The sequence below is a fragment of the Sus scrofa genome, chromosome X, assembly GCF_054392235.1.
Source record: "Sus scrofa isolate SSC_HxYL_T2T_F1_AM1 chromosome X, Sscrofa_HxYL_maternal_Yorkshire_Landrace_v2.0, whole genome shotgun sequence".
NCBI classification, from domain to species: Eukaryota; Metazoa; Chordata; class Mammalia; order Artiodactyla; family Suidae; genus Sus; species Sus scrofa.
In genome coordinates, this window is record NC_139401.1 from 111,190,289 (window position 1) to 111,209,190 (window position 18,902).

An 18,902-nucleotide genomic window follows, 5' to 3' on the forward strand; every position below is an offset into this window, starting at 1 on the left:
CAACCACCACTGGAGCCAAAACTCCTGGAGGATTTCAAAACCTGGAAGTGAAGATGATTTCATGTAGAACAGAGACACAACTGAGGAATAACAATACTGCAGTTCTTCCTGTGGTAGATTTAATCCCCCACTCACTGCCACCACCAGCTATCTACAGCCTCCATGCTGCCTAGGAAGATAGGGCTGGGGACAGTCCTCTGGATGCTTTGATCCTCCTTGCTGCAGGATTCAGTCCAAGGTCTTCCCTACATTCAGCCCTTCATACCTGTCTGGGAAGCTGCTGTGTTCCAGAGTCTCCCTTCCGAAAACTCTTTGGCTGCAGCCCTTGTGAGCCACCATGGCTGCTGGGAAAGGGAGGGCAACAGAGTAACAGATGCAATTAGGCTGCCCATTTGGACTGAGTAGTAGGGTTCCTTCCAGCGCAGTAATGCTAGGATTTTCCCCGCATCCACCCAGTAGACAAGAACCCTGACTTGCTCCTCAGTGTGTCATAGAACCATCAGCATACATTTCTCAGCATGTTGTCAAGATGTTTCTCCTGGGAGTTACCGTGGTGGTTCAGCAGGTTATAAACCCAACTAGGTCCATGAGGATGAGGGTTCAATCCCTGGCCTCGCTCAGTGTCTTAAGGATTCTGCATTGCTGTGGCTGTGGCGTAAGCCGGCAGCTGCAACTACAATTTGACCCCCCTAGCCTGGGAACTAAGACGCTTCTCCTGGGCCTAGGTTTAGTGAGTCAATCGCCAGCTTTTGTCAGTTCATGCCCTTGTCCCCTTCTAGCCCTATGCTGTTCACTTCCCATCTATTACCTCTACTGAAGCCTGGGCTTTCCCTCCCGCCCCAAATCACTCATCTGGGATAACCACCGAAGTGTGGTTCTCAGTAGATGAATAATAAGGACCAGACTAGTGCCTCTTCTTTGTGGCCTGCAAAAGTTCCCACACCAGAGCAGTGACCTGAGCCACAGCAATGACAACTAGTGCTTCTTAAACTGTGATGTGATTACAAATCACCTGGGGACCTTGTTAAAATGCAGATTCTGATTCATTTAAGTCTGGCGTGGGACCTGAGAGTCTGCATTTTTAACAAGCAGCCTTGGTGATGCCCAATGTTGTGATCCATGGACCATACCTTAAACAGTAAAGGTGTCAGTACAGCATCTTTAGGATCTTCTATAATTGATATGCTGATCCAGGGACCACACTTTAAGTAGCAAGAGCATATACCATCTTCTGAAAGAGCTAAACCCCACCCTGCTGCTTGGAGTAAGAGATTATGACCTCTCTCCTTAACAGTTAATGATAGCATTCTTTTATGTGGAAGCTAAAATAATCCTTTAGTGTAACCAGAGCTGTGCAGAGGGTGTGGCAAATGTGGACCTTGGCAGAGGCTATTTTTCTTGGGACCTGGTTTACTTGAATAAGCCCTCCTTGGCACCTGCCCTGCTTCCCAAAGCCAGTCATGCAGGCCAAACTCATTTGGGGTCCAGCCACTCCATTCATCGCATCCATTCTCACAGTGGCTCTGGATGGCTGCTACTGCCACATCACTCATGCTGTGATCTGCATCAGTGGTTAAGACAACGGAAGTAGCTACATCATCCAAGGCACAATCCATTTATTTCATGCTGGAAAAAACAATCTTCTATCCAAGTGGGGCCAGCTAAGTTCTGGGCAGTTGCCTAGCTTTAAGGTTATAGGAAATAGGCTTTTTGCACTAGTTAGCTCCTCGGTAGAGAGCAATGTACCCCTGAGTAGGCCTCAGATGTCTTAGTGCATCAATGCCACGCTGGACAGAGCAAGCCCATCTCTCCTCTGAGGCACAAGGTGTATAACTCTCGGGGTTTTTAAAACATAACTTTGCTAAAGAAATTCACTGCCTTGCTTCTCCCTCTCCTAAAGTAATTCCTGAATTCTTTCCTCTTTAGCATTGCTGCTGATTGTGTTCTTTGCTCAAAATAAACCTTTTAGAACATTTGTATTTGGTTTAGGGGATGCTCTGTTACATTCATTTTTGCAGAACTAAACACTGCAGATGGGAAGGTTCCCCTAAGAAGATTCCAGAGCATTACGATTACGTGGTTATGATCCAAAATATAAACATGTTTTATGGCCTAAGGGCGTCATCAAACAATGTTTTAAAACATGCTGGCAAATTTAAGATGGTTTTAAAAGTAGGCCTACTTGGGGATCCAGAATGGCCCCACACCTACACTCCCTGGTGGCTACATGGGCACAAGTCTTACTGGATTGGCCACTGCTAGCTCTGGTGGTGTCTCCAAGCTAAAGAAATCTTTGTCATTAACTGCTTCCCTCTTGTACAATGCCACTGGTTACTTATCTCTCCTGGAGAGTTTAATAAATATGTTGATCTTCACAGGACCCTACCCCTCCACTTTTCCTTCAAAATGATATATAAGAACTAGCACACCAGCCAGTGGGATCAAATTTCCAGCCAAGGCGAATGCACTTAGCCGTTTTGATGTGGTCTGTCACTGAGCACTTTGTCTAAATGAGCACAGGAGCTTTCTGAGCATGGTTGACTAGTCCCTCCACTAATTATTATGATGACCAGCTACATGGTTCTGAATTAGGTTCACTTTATTAAAATAAATTTCTATCCAGTGCAGTTTCCCAGTAGTTCATTACTAGGGTTGGCATCTTAACTCTAAGCAATTCAGGGCTCTCCCTCTGTAAACCTTCCAGATTCTAATTTGCTGAATCACTCCATATAGCCTTGTTCATCCTTTGCAACTAGCTAACTCAGTTGGGGAGCTCTCCTGGCTAAATGAACCAAAGGCTATGACTTTGATGGCTGCTTAGGGCCAATTAGCTTCCTTCTAGTCCGCAGGTCTAGACTTGCTCCTCCATCTTAGCCAGCCAGTTCTTAGTAATCTGTGCCATTGGTGGCAAAGGAGGCTGGGCCTAATAGTGGGGCTGACTTTGTTTACATCTCTTTGCTTTGTACTCATAGCTCTGGCCAAAGTGTCAATTTCCAAGTGAAATGCTAATTAGGAACAATGAGGGTGCAGGCATATGAGCAGAAATTTTTATGTTTTCTCTATCTGTCCCTCTTTCAGGTTATCTTTCCTTTTCTCTAAGTCCTAGCCTCCATTTGCCTATTATCAGAATAGAACATTCATGATCCACCCTCCAAACTTTCTGACAGTACCTATTTATATAATCCTAAGGGACCCCTCAAAATAGAATATTGAAGAAACTGAGTCCCAGAATGTGAAATGAACAACCACATGCTCACCCAGTTTAATAAGCCTCTCAAGACTTTCTTAGAAGATAAATCCTAGATTGCAAGCAAGTTGAAACATTTATAATACCTCCTCTGAACTTTATCCTATGAGCAAAGAAAAACTGTTGAAGATTTTAGAGAAAGAGCATGGCAATTACATAATCAAAAGGGTGAAAAGGTTAGAGCTGGTCTTAGTGAGGAGCTTGAATGTCAGAAGAAGGACTATTGGAGTAGCCCAAGCAAATGCTACTAATAACTTCAAAATAACTGGTAGTAATGGGAATGTAAATAAAGGGGAAGACAGAGAAAGGATGAATTAATTTGATTTCATGTTTGCCTAGGACAATGGAAGAGTCAAAGCTAATGCTCAGATAATATTTGTCTTTCTCTGACTTCACTTAGTATGATCATTTCTAGGTCTATCCATGTTGCTGCAAATATCATTATTTCATTCTTTTTTATGGCTGAGTAATATTCCGCTGTATATGTGTACTACATCTTCTTTATACAGTCCTCTATTGATGGGCATTTAGTTTGCTTCCATATCTTGGCTATTGTAAATATCATGAGATCACTAATATGTGGAATCTATTTTTTTAAATGATACAAAAGAACTTACAAAAGAGAAACAGACTCAAAGATTTTCAAATCCAAATTTATGGTTACCAAATGTGAAATGTGGGGTGGGGAGGGATAATTTAGGGAGTTGGGACTGACATATATATACTACTATATGTACTATATGTAAAATAGATTACAAGGACCTACTTATAGCACAGGGAAATCTACTCAGTACTGCATAATAACCTAGATGGGAACAGAATCTGAAAAGGAATGGATATATGTATATGTATAGCTGCTTTACTTTGCTGTACACCCAAAACTAACACAACTTTGTAAGACAACTATACTCCAATAAAAATTATCTTAAAGAAAGATAATGCTCAGATTTGATAATTAGGAAATTTGACAGAAATAGGAACGTCAGGGAAAAAAAAAAAAAAACAGCTGCTTTGGAGGCAGGAGGCATCTGAGACAGAGTGAGAAATAAATAAGGACACAAGGGATGATAAAACCCACCCAGTCTAGTAACTCCAGCTCAGCTCCAAAAGTGGTGATTAACTGATGAAAGATATGCCATTATGCAGAGAACTCTGACTGTGTTTCTGCTAAGCATTCACTTACAGTTGATTGCATGGCATACATCCTGGTGGGCCTGAAAAATCCTGGGGTGTCTTCAGGTAGTTATACAACAATGTATTCTAGAGCCCTCCCCGTCATGGAGAAATACTTAGGAAAATGTATGGTTTCATCTTTCCTGGGCACCTGAACATTGCAGAGTAATTTCAGCCACTGATAAGGAATAAGAAGAGTATGAGCTTGGAAGCCAAACCTGGGTATAGATCCCAGCTCCAAAATTTACTTGTTATGTATTTATTCATAAATGTGTACCTCTCTGAGACTCAATTTCCTCAGCTGTTAATTGGGGATAACTCTCTATGCTTAGGGTTGTTCAGAAGATTAAATGTAGTATGTATAGATGCTTAGCATAGAGCCCAGTCCAAAGCAGGCATTCAGTAAATGTTGGTTCATTCTCTTGTCCCAGACTTGACAGTGAAAGGAAAAGGGGTTTAATTTAAAATTTGAGGAATGAGAGTGAAAAATACAGTACAAAAAATCTATTATTTCAGTGATGATTTAAAGGTGGCATAGCATCACACTTGAGAGAGAGTGCTCACCCCCTGTAGCCTAAGTTTCTCAAGCTAATAGCAGATGCATGTGAAAGCTTGGACCCTTCATTTCCCTCCATCCCAATCAGGCGATCTCTTTGGTGAGCTCCGTTTTGAGCTGAGTCATCATGAATGAGAGGTTTGTGGGACAGGAGGGAGGCTTTTCTAGGTGTCAAGGGCAGCCAGAGTTAGACACTAGATATTGAAGATGCTAGAGAAGGCTGTGCCCTGCATGAGGACTGTGTGCTTAGGCAGGATAAGCTAAGCCATGGGTTTGAAGCCTGTGTAGATTAGAGTGGGCCCCAGTAGCAAATGGGAGTCCCAGCTAGATTTGAGGAGGAAAATATGCTCCAATATACAAACTAAATTGAGGAATCTCGGGCTTCTCCATGCACAGGTATTGAAGGAAGGAGCGGCAGAGCCTTTAAGGAAGTCACAGGAGTCTCGTAGACAAAGCTAAAAAGGGTATTCATAGATGTTCCTGTTGGATTTTAACTCTTACTCGATATCAAAATAAATCTTAATCCAGCAAACATAACAGAAACATCATTTCACAGTCCGGTTGAAAGTTACAACACAGGAGTTTCTGTTGTGGCTCAGTGGTTTACAAACCCGACTAGGATCCATGAGGATGTGGGTTTGATCCCTGGCCTTGCTGTGAGCTGTGGGGTAGGTCGCAGACATGGCTTGGATTCTGCGTTGCTGTGGCTGTGGTGTAAGCCAGCAGCTGTAGCTCCGATTCAACCCCTAGCCTGGGAATTTTCATATGCTGCAGGTGTGGCCCTAAGAAAGAAAAAAAAAAAAAAAAAAACGCAAGGAGAGAGAGAAAGGGAAGGAAGGAAGAAGGAAGGAAGGAAGTTAAAATAGAGAAAGGGATCTACCACCCATTTTCTCTCTCTCTGAACTTCAGTTTCTCGTTTGTACAATTAAGCGATTGAGAACATCACTAAATTCTGGCTCTCATACTTGAGAATTCTAAGAGACTGAGAAGAATTCTGGACACCTCAGACAACCTAACTTCTCTGCAGCTCAGGCAAGATTCAGCCACTCTTCCTGGAGCTCAAGGTCTGCACAAGATGAAACATTAGCCTGTAAACCTCCTCTGTACTTCTAAATCCACTCTCATATCTCCATTTGGAAAACTCAGTGGAAAGAAAACAACTAATCAAAATGAGTTGATCTTGGTGACGTATTTATATGTGTGCTTCTTTTGTTTAGTATGGGGGAGGGCACATGAAAACTCTTATTTACCTTGGAAGTTTTGCACATATCTTTTTGGGTGTTTCTCAAACAGTTTTTAGACCGCAGTATTAAGTCAAAGGAAACTTTTTTCCTCAAGGGAAAAGTGTGTTCTCCATTGTCCTCAGGACTGTTTATTTCACCCACCTGTATCCTCTAGGCAAAAGCTTGCCCTTAATATTACCTTTGACAGCCTTCCAATAGCATCAGGATCAAGAAGTCTGAGCAGTCCAGTAGATAGAATAAGCTACAGCCCTTTGCAGTCAGATCTGGACCCCATTCCTCTCTGACATAAATTCACCCCCACTTTCCACCTCCTTCCCTTATCCCTGGCAGCCATCATCCATACCTTCCCCTCCGCAAAGCTCTGAAATGTTAAGGGGTTTGGAATTTGGCCTTGCTTTCTCAGAATTGGGAATGCTGAAGAATGTTTCCAGATAAGTCACTTTCCTGATGCGAACACTTTTGCTTAATGGAAAGCAAGCATATATTTTCTGAGCTCATGTCCCAGCTGGGTCAATCCACGTTACTACTCCACAGGCACAGGCCACAGTGTAAACTACAGTGTGCAAAGGGAAGTCCAGGATCCGAAAGCTCAACACAAAATGTACCCACTCCTGGGAACTGATGGGTGGCAGCGTGAGGGGCCATCTTCATAATTGTGGCTGCTAGGTTCTATTTAGAATAGATCAGACTTGGGAAGAAGATAAAATGTGGCCAATTGGTAGCAACTTTTTCCCCCAACCTGCAAGTTGGGGCCCTTTTAAATCATGCATAAAGCCACTCCCCACTGCCCCACCACCAAAGCTGGCAAGTACATTCTCCAGTTGAGGTCCACAGTCTGCTCCCTCCCCCAGGTGCCTGTAAAGTGTCTGATACCTCCCCCCCCACCCCCCGACTGCTCACCATTCACTTGGCTGGCAGATTCAGTCATGCGATCAGTGCTAGAACTTGTTAATTTCAGGTGGATTAAAAGCCAAGTGAGGAAATGTTATATAAGAAACCCAATTAATGGCAGGATTGATCATCCTATGACATCTATTCAGTGTACAGCACTCCACAGAGCAACTTTGAGATGACTTGTATCCCCCATGAGTCTGCACTGCAGGCAGCCTATCCCAGGGCAATTATTGAGATACCAAACAGAAACATAGAGGAACTGTGCCCAAGCACTGTAGTGTCCCCTTTCATCCAAACTCCAGTTGCTCTCAGTTGTTTTTATTCCTTACTTTCTTATGTCAGACTTTTGTGTGGTTGAAGATCAGAAGACTTGCCTATTCTGCTTTTCCCAGACCATCAGCAAATCTGCTCCAGATGGTCTTCCAAATTTTGTTCAGCTGACAGTGCAAAGCAGGTTTATTCAATGAAACTGATAGAACTATTTGGGCATACTTTCTTTCTCAGCTTATGGTTGGAGAATGGGGCTCCCTAACTAACCAGCAGGGAGACAGCATTCATAACAAAGAACTGGATGAAAGAGAAAAATGGAAAAAGTAGGATGACATGCGCTGCTAGCTTTAGGGCTTTAAACTTGACAGGTAGTTGGAAGTTGCCTTTCTGGGATATTTGGGTATCTGGGTATCTCCCACTTACTACTGTCTACAATTTCTCCGTTACAGTTGCCCCTTTTGTTTTTTTAAGGCTTTGATTCTAAGTCAAACAAATCCTTCACGGAGGGGATCACAACTGAAGCTTTAATCAGACGTGGCCAGTCTAGTATGAAGGAGGATTTGTACTGGGGGAGAGGAAAAGGACGCAGAACTGGGACACTGGGGGCACCTTCTGTTCACTGACGCCACCAACTAGCTAAGGACTCATTCTAATAATGCAGCTGTGAGGAAGAGAAGATTTGCAGAGGGTCAGCTCTTAATTAAAGGGAAACTTAAACAAACACAATTATGAGGAATGAAGACCTCAGGGAAATCTTAATTTGCCATTGGTAAATTGGGCTGGATGTGGGTGAATATTTGTTTTTATCTTGTTCCATAAAATCCACAGACTGACATCCATATGCAAACACAGAGGGGTTCTCAATCTTCCCTTCCCAAACACCTCACATGCAGAAGAGTTTCTGCACTAGCAGCTCAAATTTAGACAACCACTATATTGATTTTTGTGGAAACCAAATATGTTAAAATCAAGTTCAAACAACAAAATGCGGATTCAAAAGTGCTGTGGGAATCTTCCCATGAATTGTTTTTAAAGAAAAGTATATTTTGTAATAGGAATACTCATACCCTGAAGTACTGGATTTAAGTTCAGACTTTTGAATGTCAGATTTCTTAGATATGGCAAAATAGAACACGAAATATCTGAATTGGGCTCAGCATCTCTCTTTCCTCTGCCTCTTTTTCTGCTCTTTCCTTGTATCTCAGCAAATGCCTTCAGATTTCATATGTAGCTTCTCCTATTCACTTGCTTTGTCACAATATACAAGAGAAATTTATCTGAAATCCCATGGACACCAAAGGAATTATAATAAATGGAGAGAGTGGTTTGCATAAGATTTGTGTTCAAAGCCCAGCTGAGGACCAGAACAAGGGCAGAAGAGTAATTTTCATTTGCCTCCTTCCATCTTATATAATTTTTTGACGAATAAGAATGTTAATTTCATAAAATGTCAAACCAGTTAAATAAACTGTGTCACAAACATTAAATGTCAAATAAACGGAATTAAAATATGTGACATATACTACAGACACATAATATCATTAATATATAAAGTCTCCCATAAATCAATAAGAAGGACATTAACATCACAATAGAACTCTCATGGGAGTTCCTGTTGTGGCACAGCGGAAACGTATCCGACTAGTATCCATGAGGGTGTGGGTTTGATCTCTGGCGTCACTCAGTGAGTTAAGCATCCAGCCTTGCTGTGAGCTGTGGTGCAAGTCACAGTCGTGGCTCAGATCCAGCGTTGCTGTGGCGTAGGCTGGCAGCCACATCTCCAATTAGACCCCTAGCCTGGGAACTTCCATTTGCCTCGGGTGCAGCCCTAAAAATACAAACAAACAAACAAAAAAACAATAAAAAACTGAACAAGGAAATAAACAGCAAATTCTCAAAATAAGGCATAAAGATGGACACAAAAATGAAAAAAGCCACTAACTTTACTAATAACAAAAGAAATGCTAACGAAAAAGAATCTTTTTGTATTTCCCTATTAAATGGGCAAATATATGATTCAATGCTAAGAAGGGGGCAGAGAGACAAGTTCTCTCATATTCTGCTGATGGAACATAAAGTGGTACAACCTTTCTGGAGGGCAAATTGGCAATATGTATCAAAAGCCTTCAAAGTGTTCATAAATGTTTGGCCTGACATCCCTACCTCTAGACATTTATCCTCTGGAAATTATTAGAGATGCTGTATGAGTGTTGTCATCACACCATTATTCACAATAAGTAGAGATTGGAAACAGTTGAAATGATCATGTTGGGGAATGGTTAAATCAATTACAGTATGTTTAATGGATGGGATATTGTGTAGCCACTAAAATCATGTTTGAAAACATTTAGTAACTTAAGAAAAAGTCCAAGATATAATGTTAGATTTTTTTAAAAGACAGGACACAGATTATTCAATCCATTTTACTAAAATTAAAAGTATGCAGCATATGTATATAAAGTAGAATGGAAAGAAATACATCAAATGTTAACAATGGTTCTGAGGAATAGATTTTTTTTATCAATTTTATTTTTTTCATTTTTGTGTCTTCTCAAATGTCCAAAATGAGCACATATTAATTTTATACTAAGAAGAACACAGATGCTACCTCAGAAGACGACAGACATTTGTCAAGTGCTTTGAGTCCATTAGAGTCAGCCTCCCACAGAGTGTTCCCAGGTTTCTCATCTGCTACAGGAAGAAGCAATTTGTAACCCTGGCCTGAGCCTTCCCCCTAGCCTTTGTGCCTTTGTCTGTTTATTTCTGGATGGTTTAGAGCCTTTCTTGGATCATGCTTCTATTACCCAGAACTTTACTGCCAGACATGAAGGACACCTAAGAAAAGAGACCTGCTTCTATGAATCTCATTTGCATTGGCTAGCCTTTACATTAGGTCAGTGGTTCTCAGCTCTGGTTGTAAATGAGGATTACCCAGGGAGTTTAAAATAAAATGAAACGAAACCCAAAATCACTTCCAGTGATTCTGATTTAATTGGTCCAGGGTAAAGCTTGGATATCAATATTCTTTTTTGGCCGCAGCTATGGCACGCAGAAGTTCCCAGGCCAGGGACCGAATCCATGCCACAGCAGTGACAACACTGTATCCTTAACCTGCTAGGCCACCAGGGAACTTCATGAACATCAATTTTTTAAAGCTCAGAAGGTGATTATAATGTACAACCAGAGTTGAGAAACACAGAGGTAAGTGAAGATACAGAAAATTGAATGACGCTTTCTTCAGCTGAATTCAGTTAGTAAGATAGGCAGGATTGACACTAACCCTTAGAGGACTTTTTCCACCACTGACACCTGAGATACTGACAAGCTACCAGATGTTGATTTGTAAATGTAATAGCCTAAAGATCAAAAAGCACATCACCAACTTTCACATTCATTATCTGAATGACCCCAGGAGATGAGCAGACCCCAAAACAAGGTTCAACATCCTCTTTTCCTTTTCTTCCTAACTCGATTGTGTTAAGGCCACTGCTAAAAAGCAACTATGTTAGCTGGAGGGGTAACACACTAAGCCATTAGCCATTCTTATGTGAGCACCTAGATAAGGACAGAATGCTGAGAGAATGGGACATAGGACAGGGATGTTTCAATGTGGGAAAGGAGGAAAGAAAAAGCCAGAAGTGGGGGTGATAGGTCCAGGTAGACAGGGAACATCAGGGTCTTGTGTGGCATCAAGAAGATGAAAGGACACACAAAGAGACAAGCTCTGTCCACTTCAGAAGATTGCCAAAGGACATCCTGAAACGAGACCTATAAAGCAGGCTCTGTGCTTGAAAGAGCACAGAGTTGGAAGTGAAGAGACTTGCTTTAGGGCCAGGACTAGAGTGAGGCAAGTGAAGCTACATTTGCACAACCCTGTAGAAGTGCCTTCTTGGGGGCCTGGAGGAAGTGAGGAGAGTTGGTCAAAGGGTACAAAGTTTCCATTATGCAAGGCAAATAAGTTCTGGATTCCTAATGTACAGCATGGTGTACAGTTGTTGTTTTTTTTTTTTTTTTTTTTTTTTTTTTTTTTTTTTTTTTTTTTTTTGTCTTTTGTCTTTTTAGGGCATATGGAGGTTCCCAGGCTAGGGGTCGAATTGGAGCTACAGCTGCCGGCCTACACCACAGCCATAGCAATGCCAGATCCAAGCTGCATCTGCGACCTACACCCCAGCTCATGGCAACGCCGAATCCTTAACCCACTGAGGGAGGGCAGGGATCGAACCCACAGCCTCACGGTTCCTAGTCGGGTTCGTTTCTGCTGCGCCACAATGGGAATGCCCAGCATGGTGTACCTTAACTGCAGTTAACAATACTTTTTGGTGACTACAGTAAATAATACTGTATTGTACACTTAACATTTGCTAGGAGGGTAAATATTAAGTGATCTCACCACACATACAAAAAAAAAAAAAAACTAAAATGGTAACCACGTGAGGTGATAGATATATTCATTAGCTTGATTGTGCTAATCATTTCACATTGTATATGTACATCAAAACATCAAGCTGTACACCTTAAATATGTATAATTTCTATGTGTCAATTAGATGTCAATACAGTTAAAAAAAAAAAAAAAAGACAACGAACCAAACAAACAAAACTTTGTACCCTAGCTGATCCTCTTGCTTCGTCCTAGTCCTGACCTGGTTTACTTAGATTCTAGTTTTGCTTCTGACTCTCTGTGATCATAGGCAAGTCACTTCTTCTAACTACCACCCCTCCAACCAGAGAAGCCCCACATTTATCTCATAAGACAGATGAAAACTTCATATGAAAAAGAAGTTCCAGAGATTTAAAAATTTTGTATGACTGCTCTGAGCCATCTGTAAGAGTCCTTCTAGCCTGCAATGCTGTGATTCTATGACTGAAAAGTGAAGACCATGAGAATTTTCATAGGCCAGTTTGAGCCTCTCTTTTTCAACCTGCAAATACTAAAAAGGCGGTTTCTGGCACAGGCCAATGCGACAAATACTGAATTACCCTCTGGGAAAGATCAATTTACCACTCTAGAACATTTCTAGAGAGTCAGCAATCCCTTTTGGAGCTTTATGGAAAATTCTCCTAGAATCCTAGCCAGTCACAGAATGCTATGAATGTGGAGCCCATTAGTCAATATCAGAGATCCCCATCATTTCAAGGACTGCTAGAGACCATGTCAGAACTACAGATGGAATAGCTCAGAGAGAACTGGTACAGGTTCATGAGCAACACAGGTGGTGCCAGCCCCAAGAACGAAATTATCCTCAACTACATTTCCTTGGGTGTCTTCATCACTAATATCCATATATCATAATATCCTATTTCTTGTTCTTCTGTGTTTTCAGATCAAATACTAAAGGTGTTCAGCATGGAACAGCTTATTTTGTTTGCACATTGAACAAAATCCTGGCCTGTGAAAATGCTTCTGATTATATAGTTGAGATTCTTTTGCATCTGCTGTCACTCCTGTCATGAGGTCAAGCTAATTGTCATGGATTGAGTTCCCTGAGAGGAGATTCTGAGATGGAGATTTGCATGCAAAATTTTATTGATGAGTATTCTCATTGAAAACACTTGTGGGAGGAAAAGAAGGAAGCAGGTTTGGGCAGAAGGAGATGGGCTGTGGTGCAGTCATAACAAGACCTCAACCTACCCTTCAGGGAGCCCTGAAGTTGGCATGGTCCATTAGAGTTACCCCATTTGGAGTGAAGAGGTTGTTCTTTGATTCCCCGTAACAACCAGTCACTGGTTGCAGGCTGCCCTGGGAAGGGACTATTACCCTAAGTTAGGAAGCTCTCTTGAGCCAATGACCTTACGAGAAACTGAAGGAATAAGTCCTTTGGTGGTAAAGGGGGGTCTGGGTTGCATAGCACTGCACCTTGATGGTCAAGATGGTCTCCTTGTTTAGCAAGAGGTGCCCAACCACCAGCCCAGAAGGATTGGATCAGTCATAGCTGTGGCACAACTCTTCATCCATAATCACCTTGCCACTCCTCCTATGCCATCTAGGTTGAGTGCAGATGACAATCAACCATTCACCCAGTTACCTATGTGGTAACTCCCATTCCTTAAACTGAAGAAGAAACAGAAGGTGGACAGCAATGGTGGTTTGGAATTAGGTTGAGAGAATTTGCTGCTCAAATGAAAAGAGCTTTCAGTCTTGCAAAGCTGAGCACATTGAAGCTCACACAGAGCCGAGGACAATTCTGAAGCTGCTAAAACAGCAGGCTTATTTTTACAAAGCCAAGGCTTTGTTACGCCCCTCACCTCCTACAAGCACCAACGCCTGCTTCTGCTCTGCTTCCAGAGCCAAACTCTTCTTTTTTCTTTTTCTTTTTCCTCCCTCAAACTCATATTTACTCTCTTCAGTCAGCTGTCACAGGATGCAGTCAAACTATAATAAATTAGGCACGAAAACAAACGAAAGCTCTTTTTTGGTGGATTGCTCACTGACATGTACAGAATTGAGGTGACCGTTGCCCCCAGGGTGCTTGAGTCCACAGCCACATGCTCAAGCAGACACAGAGAAACTCTGCATGATAAAAAAGATACTGCGGTGTTAAGCTACAGTTCTGATTTGCTCAGAAATGTGAGTGAGACTCATAGCCCAGGAGGCCTCAGACCCAAGTTCATTAAGAAATCAGTATGATTTTTCTATTTAATTTTTGAATGAGTAATACCTTCCCATGGTTCAAAGAAAAGAAGTCTAAAAAGATCTATGAAATCAGTGTTTATTAAGAGGCCTAGCATTTGAGGCAGCCGAGCATATAGAGCGGCCCTCATTTGTCATCCATATCTTCCAGAAGCTTTGCTCTGAGAGGACAGCATGAGTTGTACTTTTTAATCTTTATTGTTTTTGTACTTACAGAAAATAATACCTGCTTCTTGTAAAAAAGTCAAACATTACATAAATAAATGACAGTGCAAGTAAGAAGTTCTTGGTCATCCTACACCTCTGAGATAACTACTGCCAACTCCTTCCAGTTTTTTCTAAACACATACAAATGTGTATATATTTTTTATAAAAATGGAATTATATGATAAATGCTATTTTGAAGCTTTCTTCTATGTAATAGTATATTGCTGAAATGTTTCCTTTCGCTATATATTGAGCTATCTTTTTAACAGCAGCATAGTAATCCACGTGTGTACCGTAATTTATTTATCCAGTTTTATTTTGAATCTTTAAATGTCTGTCTACAGTTCTTCGAATTGTTTTCTCCACTACTTATAACTAATTTACCATCTTTTAAATTTACTCATCTCTGGGGAATGTATGAGCAGTCAGTAAAAGAAGCTTCATGGAGGACAAGAGTCATTCACAAAGGTCTATAGGTAGCAGGGGATGCCAGAAAAAGGAGGCAGACAGGTACAATTGCCTTGAGTAGGTAACAATAAGAGCACTGCTTAAGTGGGCAATATCATCTTCCCAGATTTGAGCAAACGTGAAAATAGGGGAGATGGAAAATGGGATGGGGTGAAGGAGTAAAGAAAAATGGAGATAAAAGCAGCTTGGGGAGTTCCCGTTGTGGGGCAGTGGAAACGAATCCAACTAGGAACCATGAGGTTGAGGGTTCAGTCCCTAGCCTGTTCAGTAGGTTAAGGATCTGGCGTTGCTGTGACCTCTGGTGTAGGCTGCAGACACAGCTCGGATCTGGTGTTGCTGTGGCTGTGGCTGTGGCGTAGGCTGGCAGCTGTGGCTCTGACTGGACCCCTAGCCTGGGAACCTCCATATGCTTCAGGTGTGGCCCTAAAAAAAAGACAAAAAAAAAAAAGCAGCTTGGAATAGAATGAGTCTTGATACATGGTGAGTTGTTACAGAGCAGAGATTTTACAGAGAGAATTGACAAGCTTTACTTGAATCCAAGCTTGATATCAATGAACAATACAATGTGGCTATTCAGAAGTATTAGCAATCCTAGGCTGCTAAAATAAGAGTCCATATCAAAGTGAGCAAAAATCCACACTGGTCAAATCCCATCTGAATTGTCAGGATCAATAAAATATTGACAAATGTCCACAGGAGAGATACAGAATGATAAGGGAACCTATTATCATGTCATGAAGTAATTGTTGAAAGACTGGAACACTTTTAGCCTGAAGAAAAGAAGCTAATGGGAGGCATGTGCTGATTTTAAAAATGTGAAGGGGTGTCACATGAAAAAGGGATTAAATTTGTCCCTTTTATTCCAAAATGATAGAATAGGCCTAAGGAGTCGAGATTACAGGAATATAGGTTTTGACTCCACAGGCCAAAAAAACTTGTATTTTGCTAAAGGGTATTTTTTAAAGTTTAAATATAGCGAGGATGCCCTGTGTAATTTCATTACCATTATTATTCAGCTGACACTTGCTTCATAAACAGTACAGAAGTAAAATTCAACCTAGTCCTTGCTGAATTTTCATAAATTCTTAATTAGTGGGATTGAAAATAATGAGGCCTTATTGTATATTTCTGAAGGAAGATTTTCAAATACTTTAATCTTTTTCTTCCTAGGTTTATTTCTTAATCTCCTGCCTTAGCCCACCATGTGCCCTCAACTCCCACGGAAGCAGAGAGCACATCGCAAACCCACACGAAAATGTAAATCTGAGAAATAAATATGTGTGGTTGGTTGAGAAAGAGGAAGAATTAACATTTAAAACGATGGTAATTTAGTCTGATCTGTAATTTTGAGCTCCTGTGCTGAAATTGCTCACTTGGAAATTGCCAAGTGCTTGGGTCTCATTTGTGATCTTCCTGCATACACCCAGCACACAAAGGAGTCATAATGACCGGCTGAGTCACCGCTGCCATCTCCCCGAAGCGTGCTCTCCAAATGTCAATACCATTTTCTATGGTGCGGTGAAGAAGATTGCCAACCGTAACCTGCTTCCATTACAGGGTGAGCCCAAGGCGGCACAGAACCCAGATGCGTTCCAAGGGCAGCATAATCGTCCTCCATTCTCTACTCCTCCGGTGGCCAAACTGTCAGGCTGCAGATCATTTCAGCCTTGCAAATCACCCCCATTACCCACTCCCATTAGTCATTACCTAAATATAAATGGAAAACAATTTACATTTAATGAGAGGAAAGGAGCTGCTTTTGACCATGTCCCATGAAAATGATATCTATAGCTGACGAAATTACACTCAGATTATGCAAAAATATAGACATGCTAGAATGTTAAAGACAGGAATACTCAAACCAACTATAATGGAACAAAGAAAAATCATTTAAAAAATTTAAGATAAACATAAAAAGACTAGGAAACAGTCAAAAAAAGAGACAGGAATACTCTAAAAGACCAGTGCATAGGAAACCCTTGTGCTATTCTGTGGTTCATACTTTAAGACATACTGTTCTTTCCACCTTCTCCAACCCTGACTCCAAAAAGCTTCCCCCGAACTCAAGCATCAGACCTTTTCACTTTCCATTCAGCATAGATTCAGTGTTAGTAGTTAGCAGTAGTCTGATATAAATTAACTAAAAAGGCACCAAGAATCTCTGGTAAATTTAGTTGAGAAAGGGGAAGAACTCAGGGAGATTTAATATGATTGAACTTTTCATAATGCTGTGAACAAAGAACCAGTATAATATCTTTTTTCCCAGACTGTTTGTGTCAGGTTTTCTGAGAGTTATATTATTTGGGAGACATAATTTACCTTGTTGGCTAGTCATATCTATGTAAGGATCAGCCATATTATAATGAGGTTCTATCTCTACTAAAGCTATTTCTAATTCTGAAGAATGTTGATGTGGAAGATGAGCTTCAACTGCAATAGGAAAGATTGTGGCCAGAAATAAGAAAGAAGCTACTTGCATTCATTCCATAGGTATTTTGATGGTGCATGTCAATAAAAACCATTAGGTACTATAATTCAGCTGTGCTTGCTTAAGTACAGGCTTGATAAACAACTAGCCCGTTGCCCACAAGTTGCAGAATCTTCTTTCCTTTAAAACAGGATAGAGATGCCAACTGTCTGGAAGGTTAAGGCTGAGGTTATAATGAAGCCTGCTGTCCACAATGGATAAAGTTCAAGGGGACCCAATGGACTGTGAATAAAAAGTCTGTAGAAACTTTAATACCTATAGAAGATTTTTAAAAGAAAAAATAATCAATGTAACTTTTTCCTTCTTTCAGGATTTTCCATCCTCCAAGCAATTATGGAAGCAGCAGTGCAAAACAACTGGCAAGTGACAGCAAGGTCTGTGGGAAACATTAAGGACGTCCAAGAATTCAGGCGCATCATTGAAGAAATGGACAGAAGGCAGGAAAAGCGATACTTGATTGACTGTGAAGTCGAAAGGATTAACACAATTTTGGAACAGGTAGTTTGAGATTTATTTCACCCCCAGCCAACCTGTTAAATCATCAACTTGAGGCAGTTCCCATATTTGTTAATAAATTAAGTAGCTAACAGACTAAATGTGCCAACAGTTTTTGATAGTCTCTCTAATCCTTTTTTCCTCCCCAGTGGCTGCAGAAAAAAAAAAAAGTGAGAGAAAGAAAGAAAAAATCTAAGCTGTTGAAAATTGCATACCATGATTGATCTGGTAGTCTCTGCAATTTAATGCTACCTATCAGATAAACACACCCTTCCACACCTGTTTCATAGATAGCTGACTATTTCAAAGTAATCCCCTTTCTTTCTCATACCTTCCTCCCAGCAAGGAATAGACAAGGGATTAGGCGGGGCAGAAGGATAAGGTTTTTGTTTCAGGGGCCTAGTCGCAAAGTGTCAGAGCAGTATTCACTAAGCTTGAATTTGTGGATATTTTTGCAGAATATCCTCTGATTTGAGAGAGAGGGCAAGAGAGAGAGAAAATGAATGAGAATATGTGTGTATATAATTGAAGACCACTTTTAAAGTAAGATGGGATAAGAGAAAAAAATGTTTATGGTTTTTAAAGTGTGAAGAAAGTGAAAAAGAATTAGACTTGGGGGAAGTACAATTCAACGGGCCAAAATATATTTATTATTAATCTTGGAGATTTAAATTTAAGACTGCAAAATATTAGAAGAAATGTTTCACTCTAAACCAGATGGATATTCAGTTTGGAGTAAAGAGACAAATAGAAATATGGTGAAAGTTTATTATTTTCCTTAGAAGTCTCAATTTGCCAGTTAATAACAAAGCGCCTATGCTGCCATAAACAAAACTGTAAGGGAAACATTTCCATTCTAATTCGATCCCAGTGTACCTACGGGCCAAAACAGCTTCAGAGATTGAAATTATAGTGAGCAGCCTTTGCCTGGGAGAGCGGTTTTATAGCAAATTAAATATTAACAATTTGTCAGCTATGTCCCCATAAGAAGAGAATGCAAAAAAAAAAAAAAAATCAGTGAGAAAAGGGAAGGGAAGGGAGGGGAAAGAAGAGGAGGAAGGGAGGAAAGACAGAAGGAAGGAAGGGCTGCCTCTGCATCCTAGAGATACAAAGCTGTCCACTTCTTAAGAACACTATCACCTCTAGTGAATCAACCTCACAAAAAATCCAGAGCACTAGCCTGGCTAAATCAAATTCCATTGCTACCCAAATGATCCACCCCTCCCTTCC

At 40.9% G+C, this 18,902-nt stretch overlaps 1 protein-coding gene across 8 annotated transcripts in view; it reads left to right on the forward strand.

The window, feature by feature from the left end:
* GRIA3 (glutamate ionotropic receptor AMPA type subunit 3) overlaps positions 1-18,902 on the forward strand; it is a 283,119-nt gene that overhangs the window by 122,595 nt on the left and 141,622 nt on the right. For all 8 annotated transcript variants that reach the window (XR_014834767.1, XR_002340866.2, XM_085006795.1 and 5 more), the window contains one exon: positions 17,488-17,675. Coding sequence is in view for 6 of the 8 variants with exons in the window: in XM_085006795.1 (XP_084862921.1) it covers positions 17,488-17,675 (188 nt within the window). In the remaining 2 variants the exon portion in view is untranslated. The remainder of the gene's footprint in view (positions 1-17,487; positions 17,676-18,902) is intronic.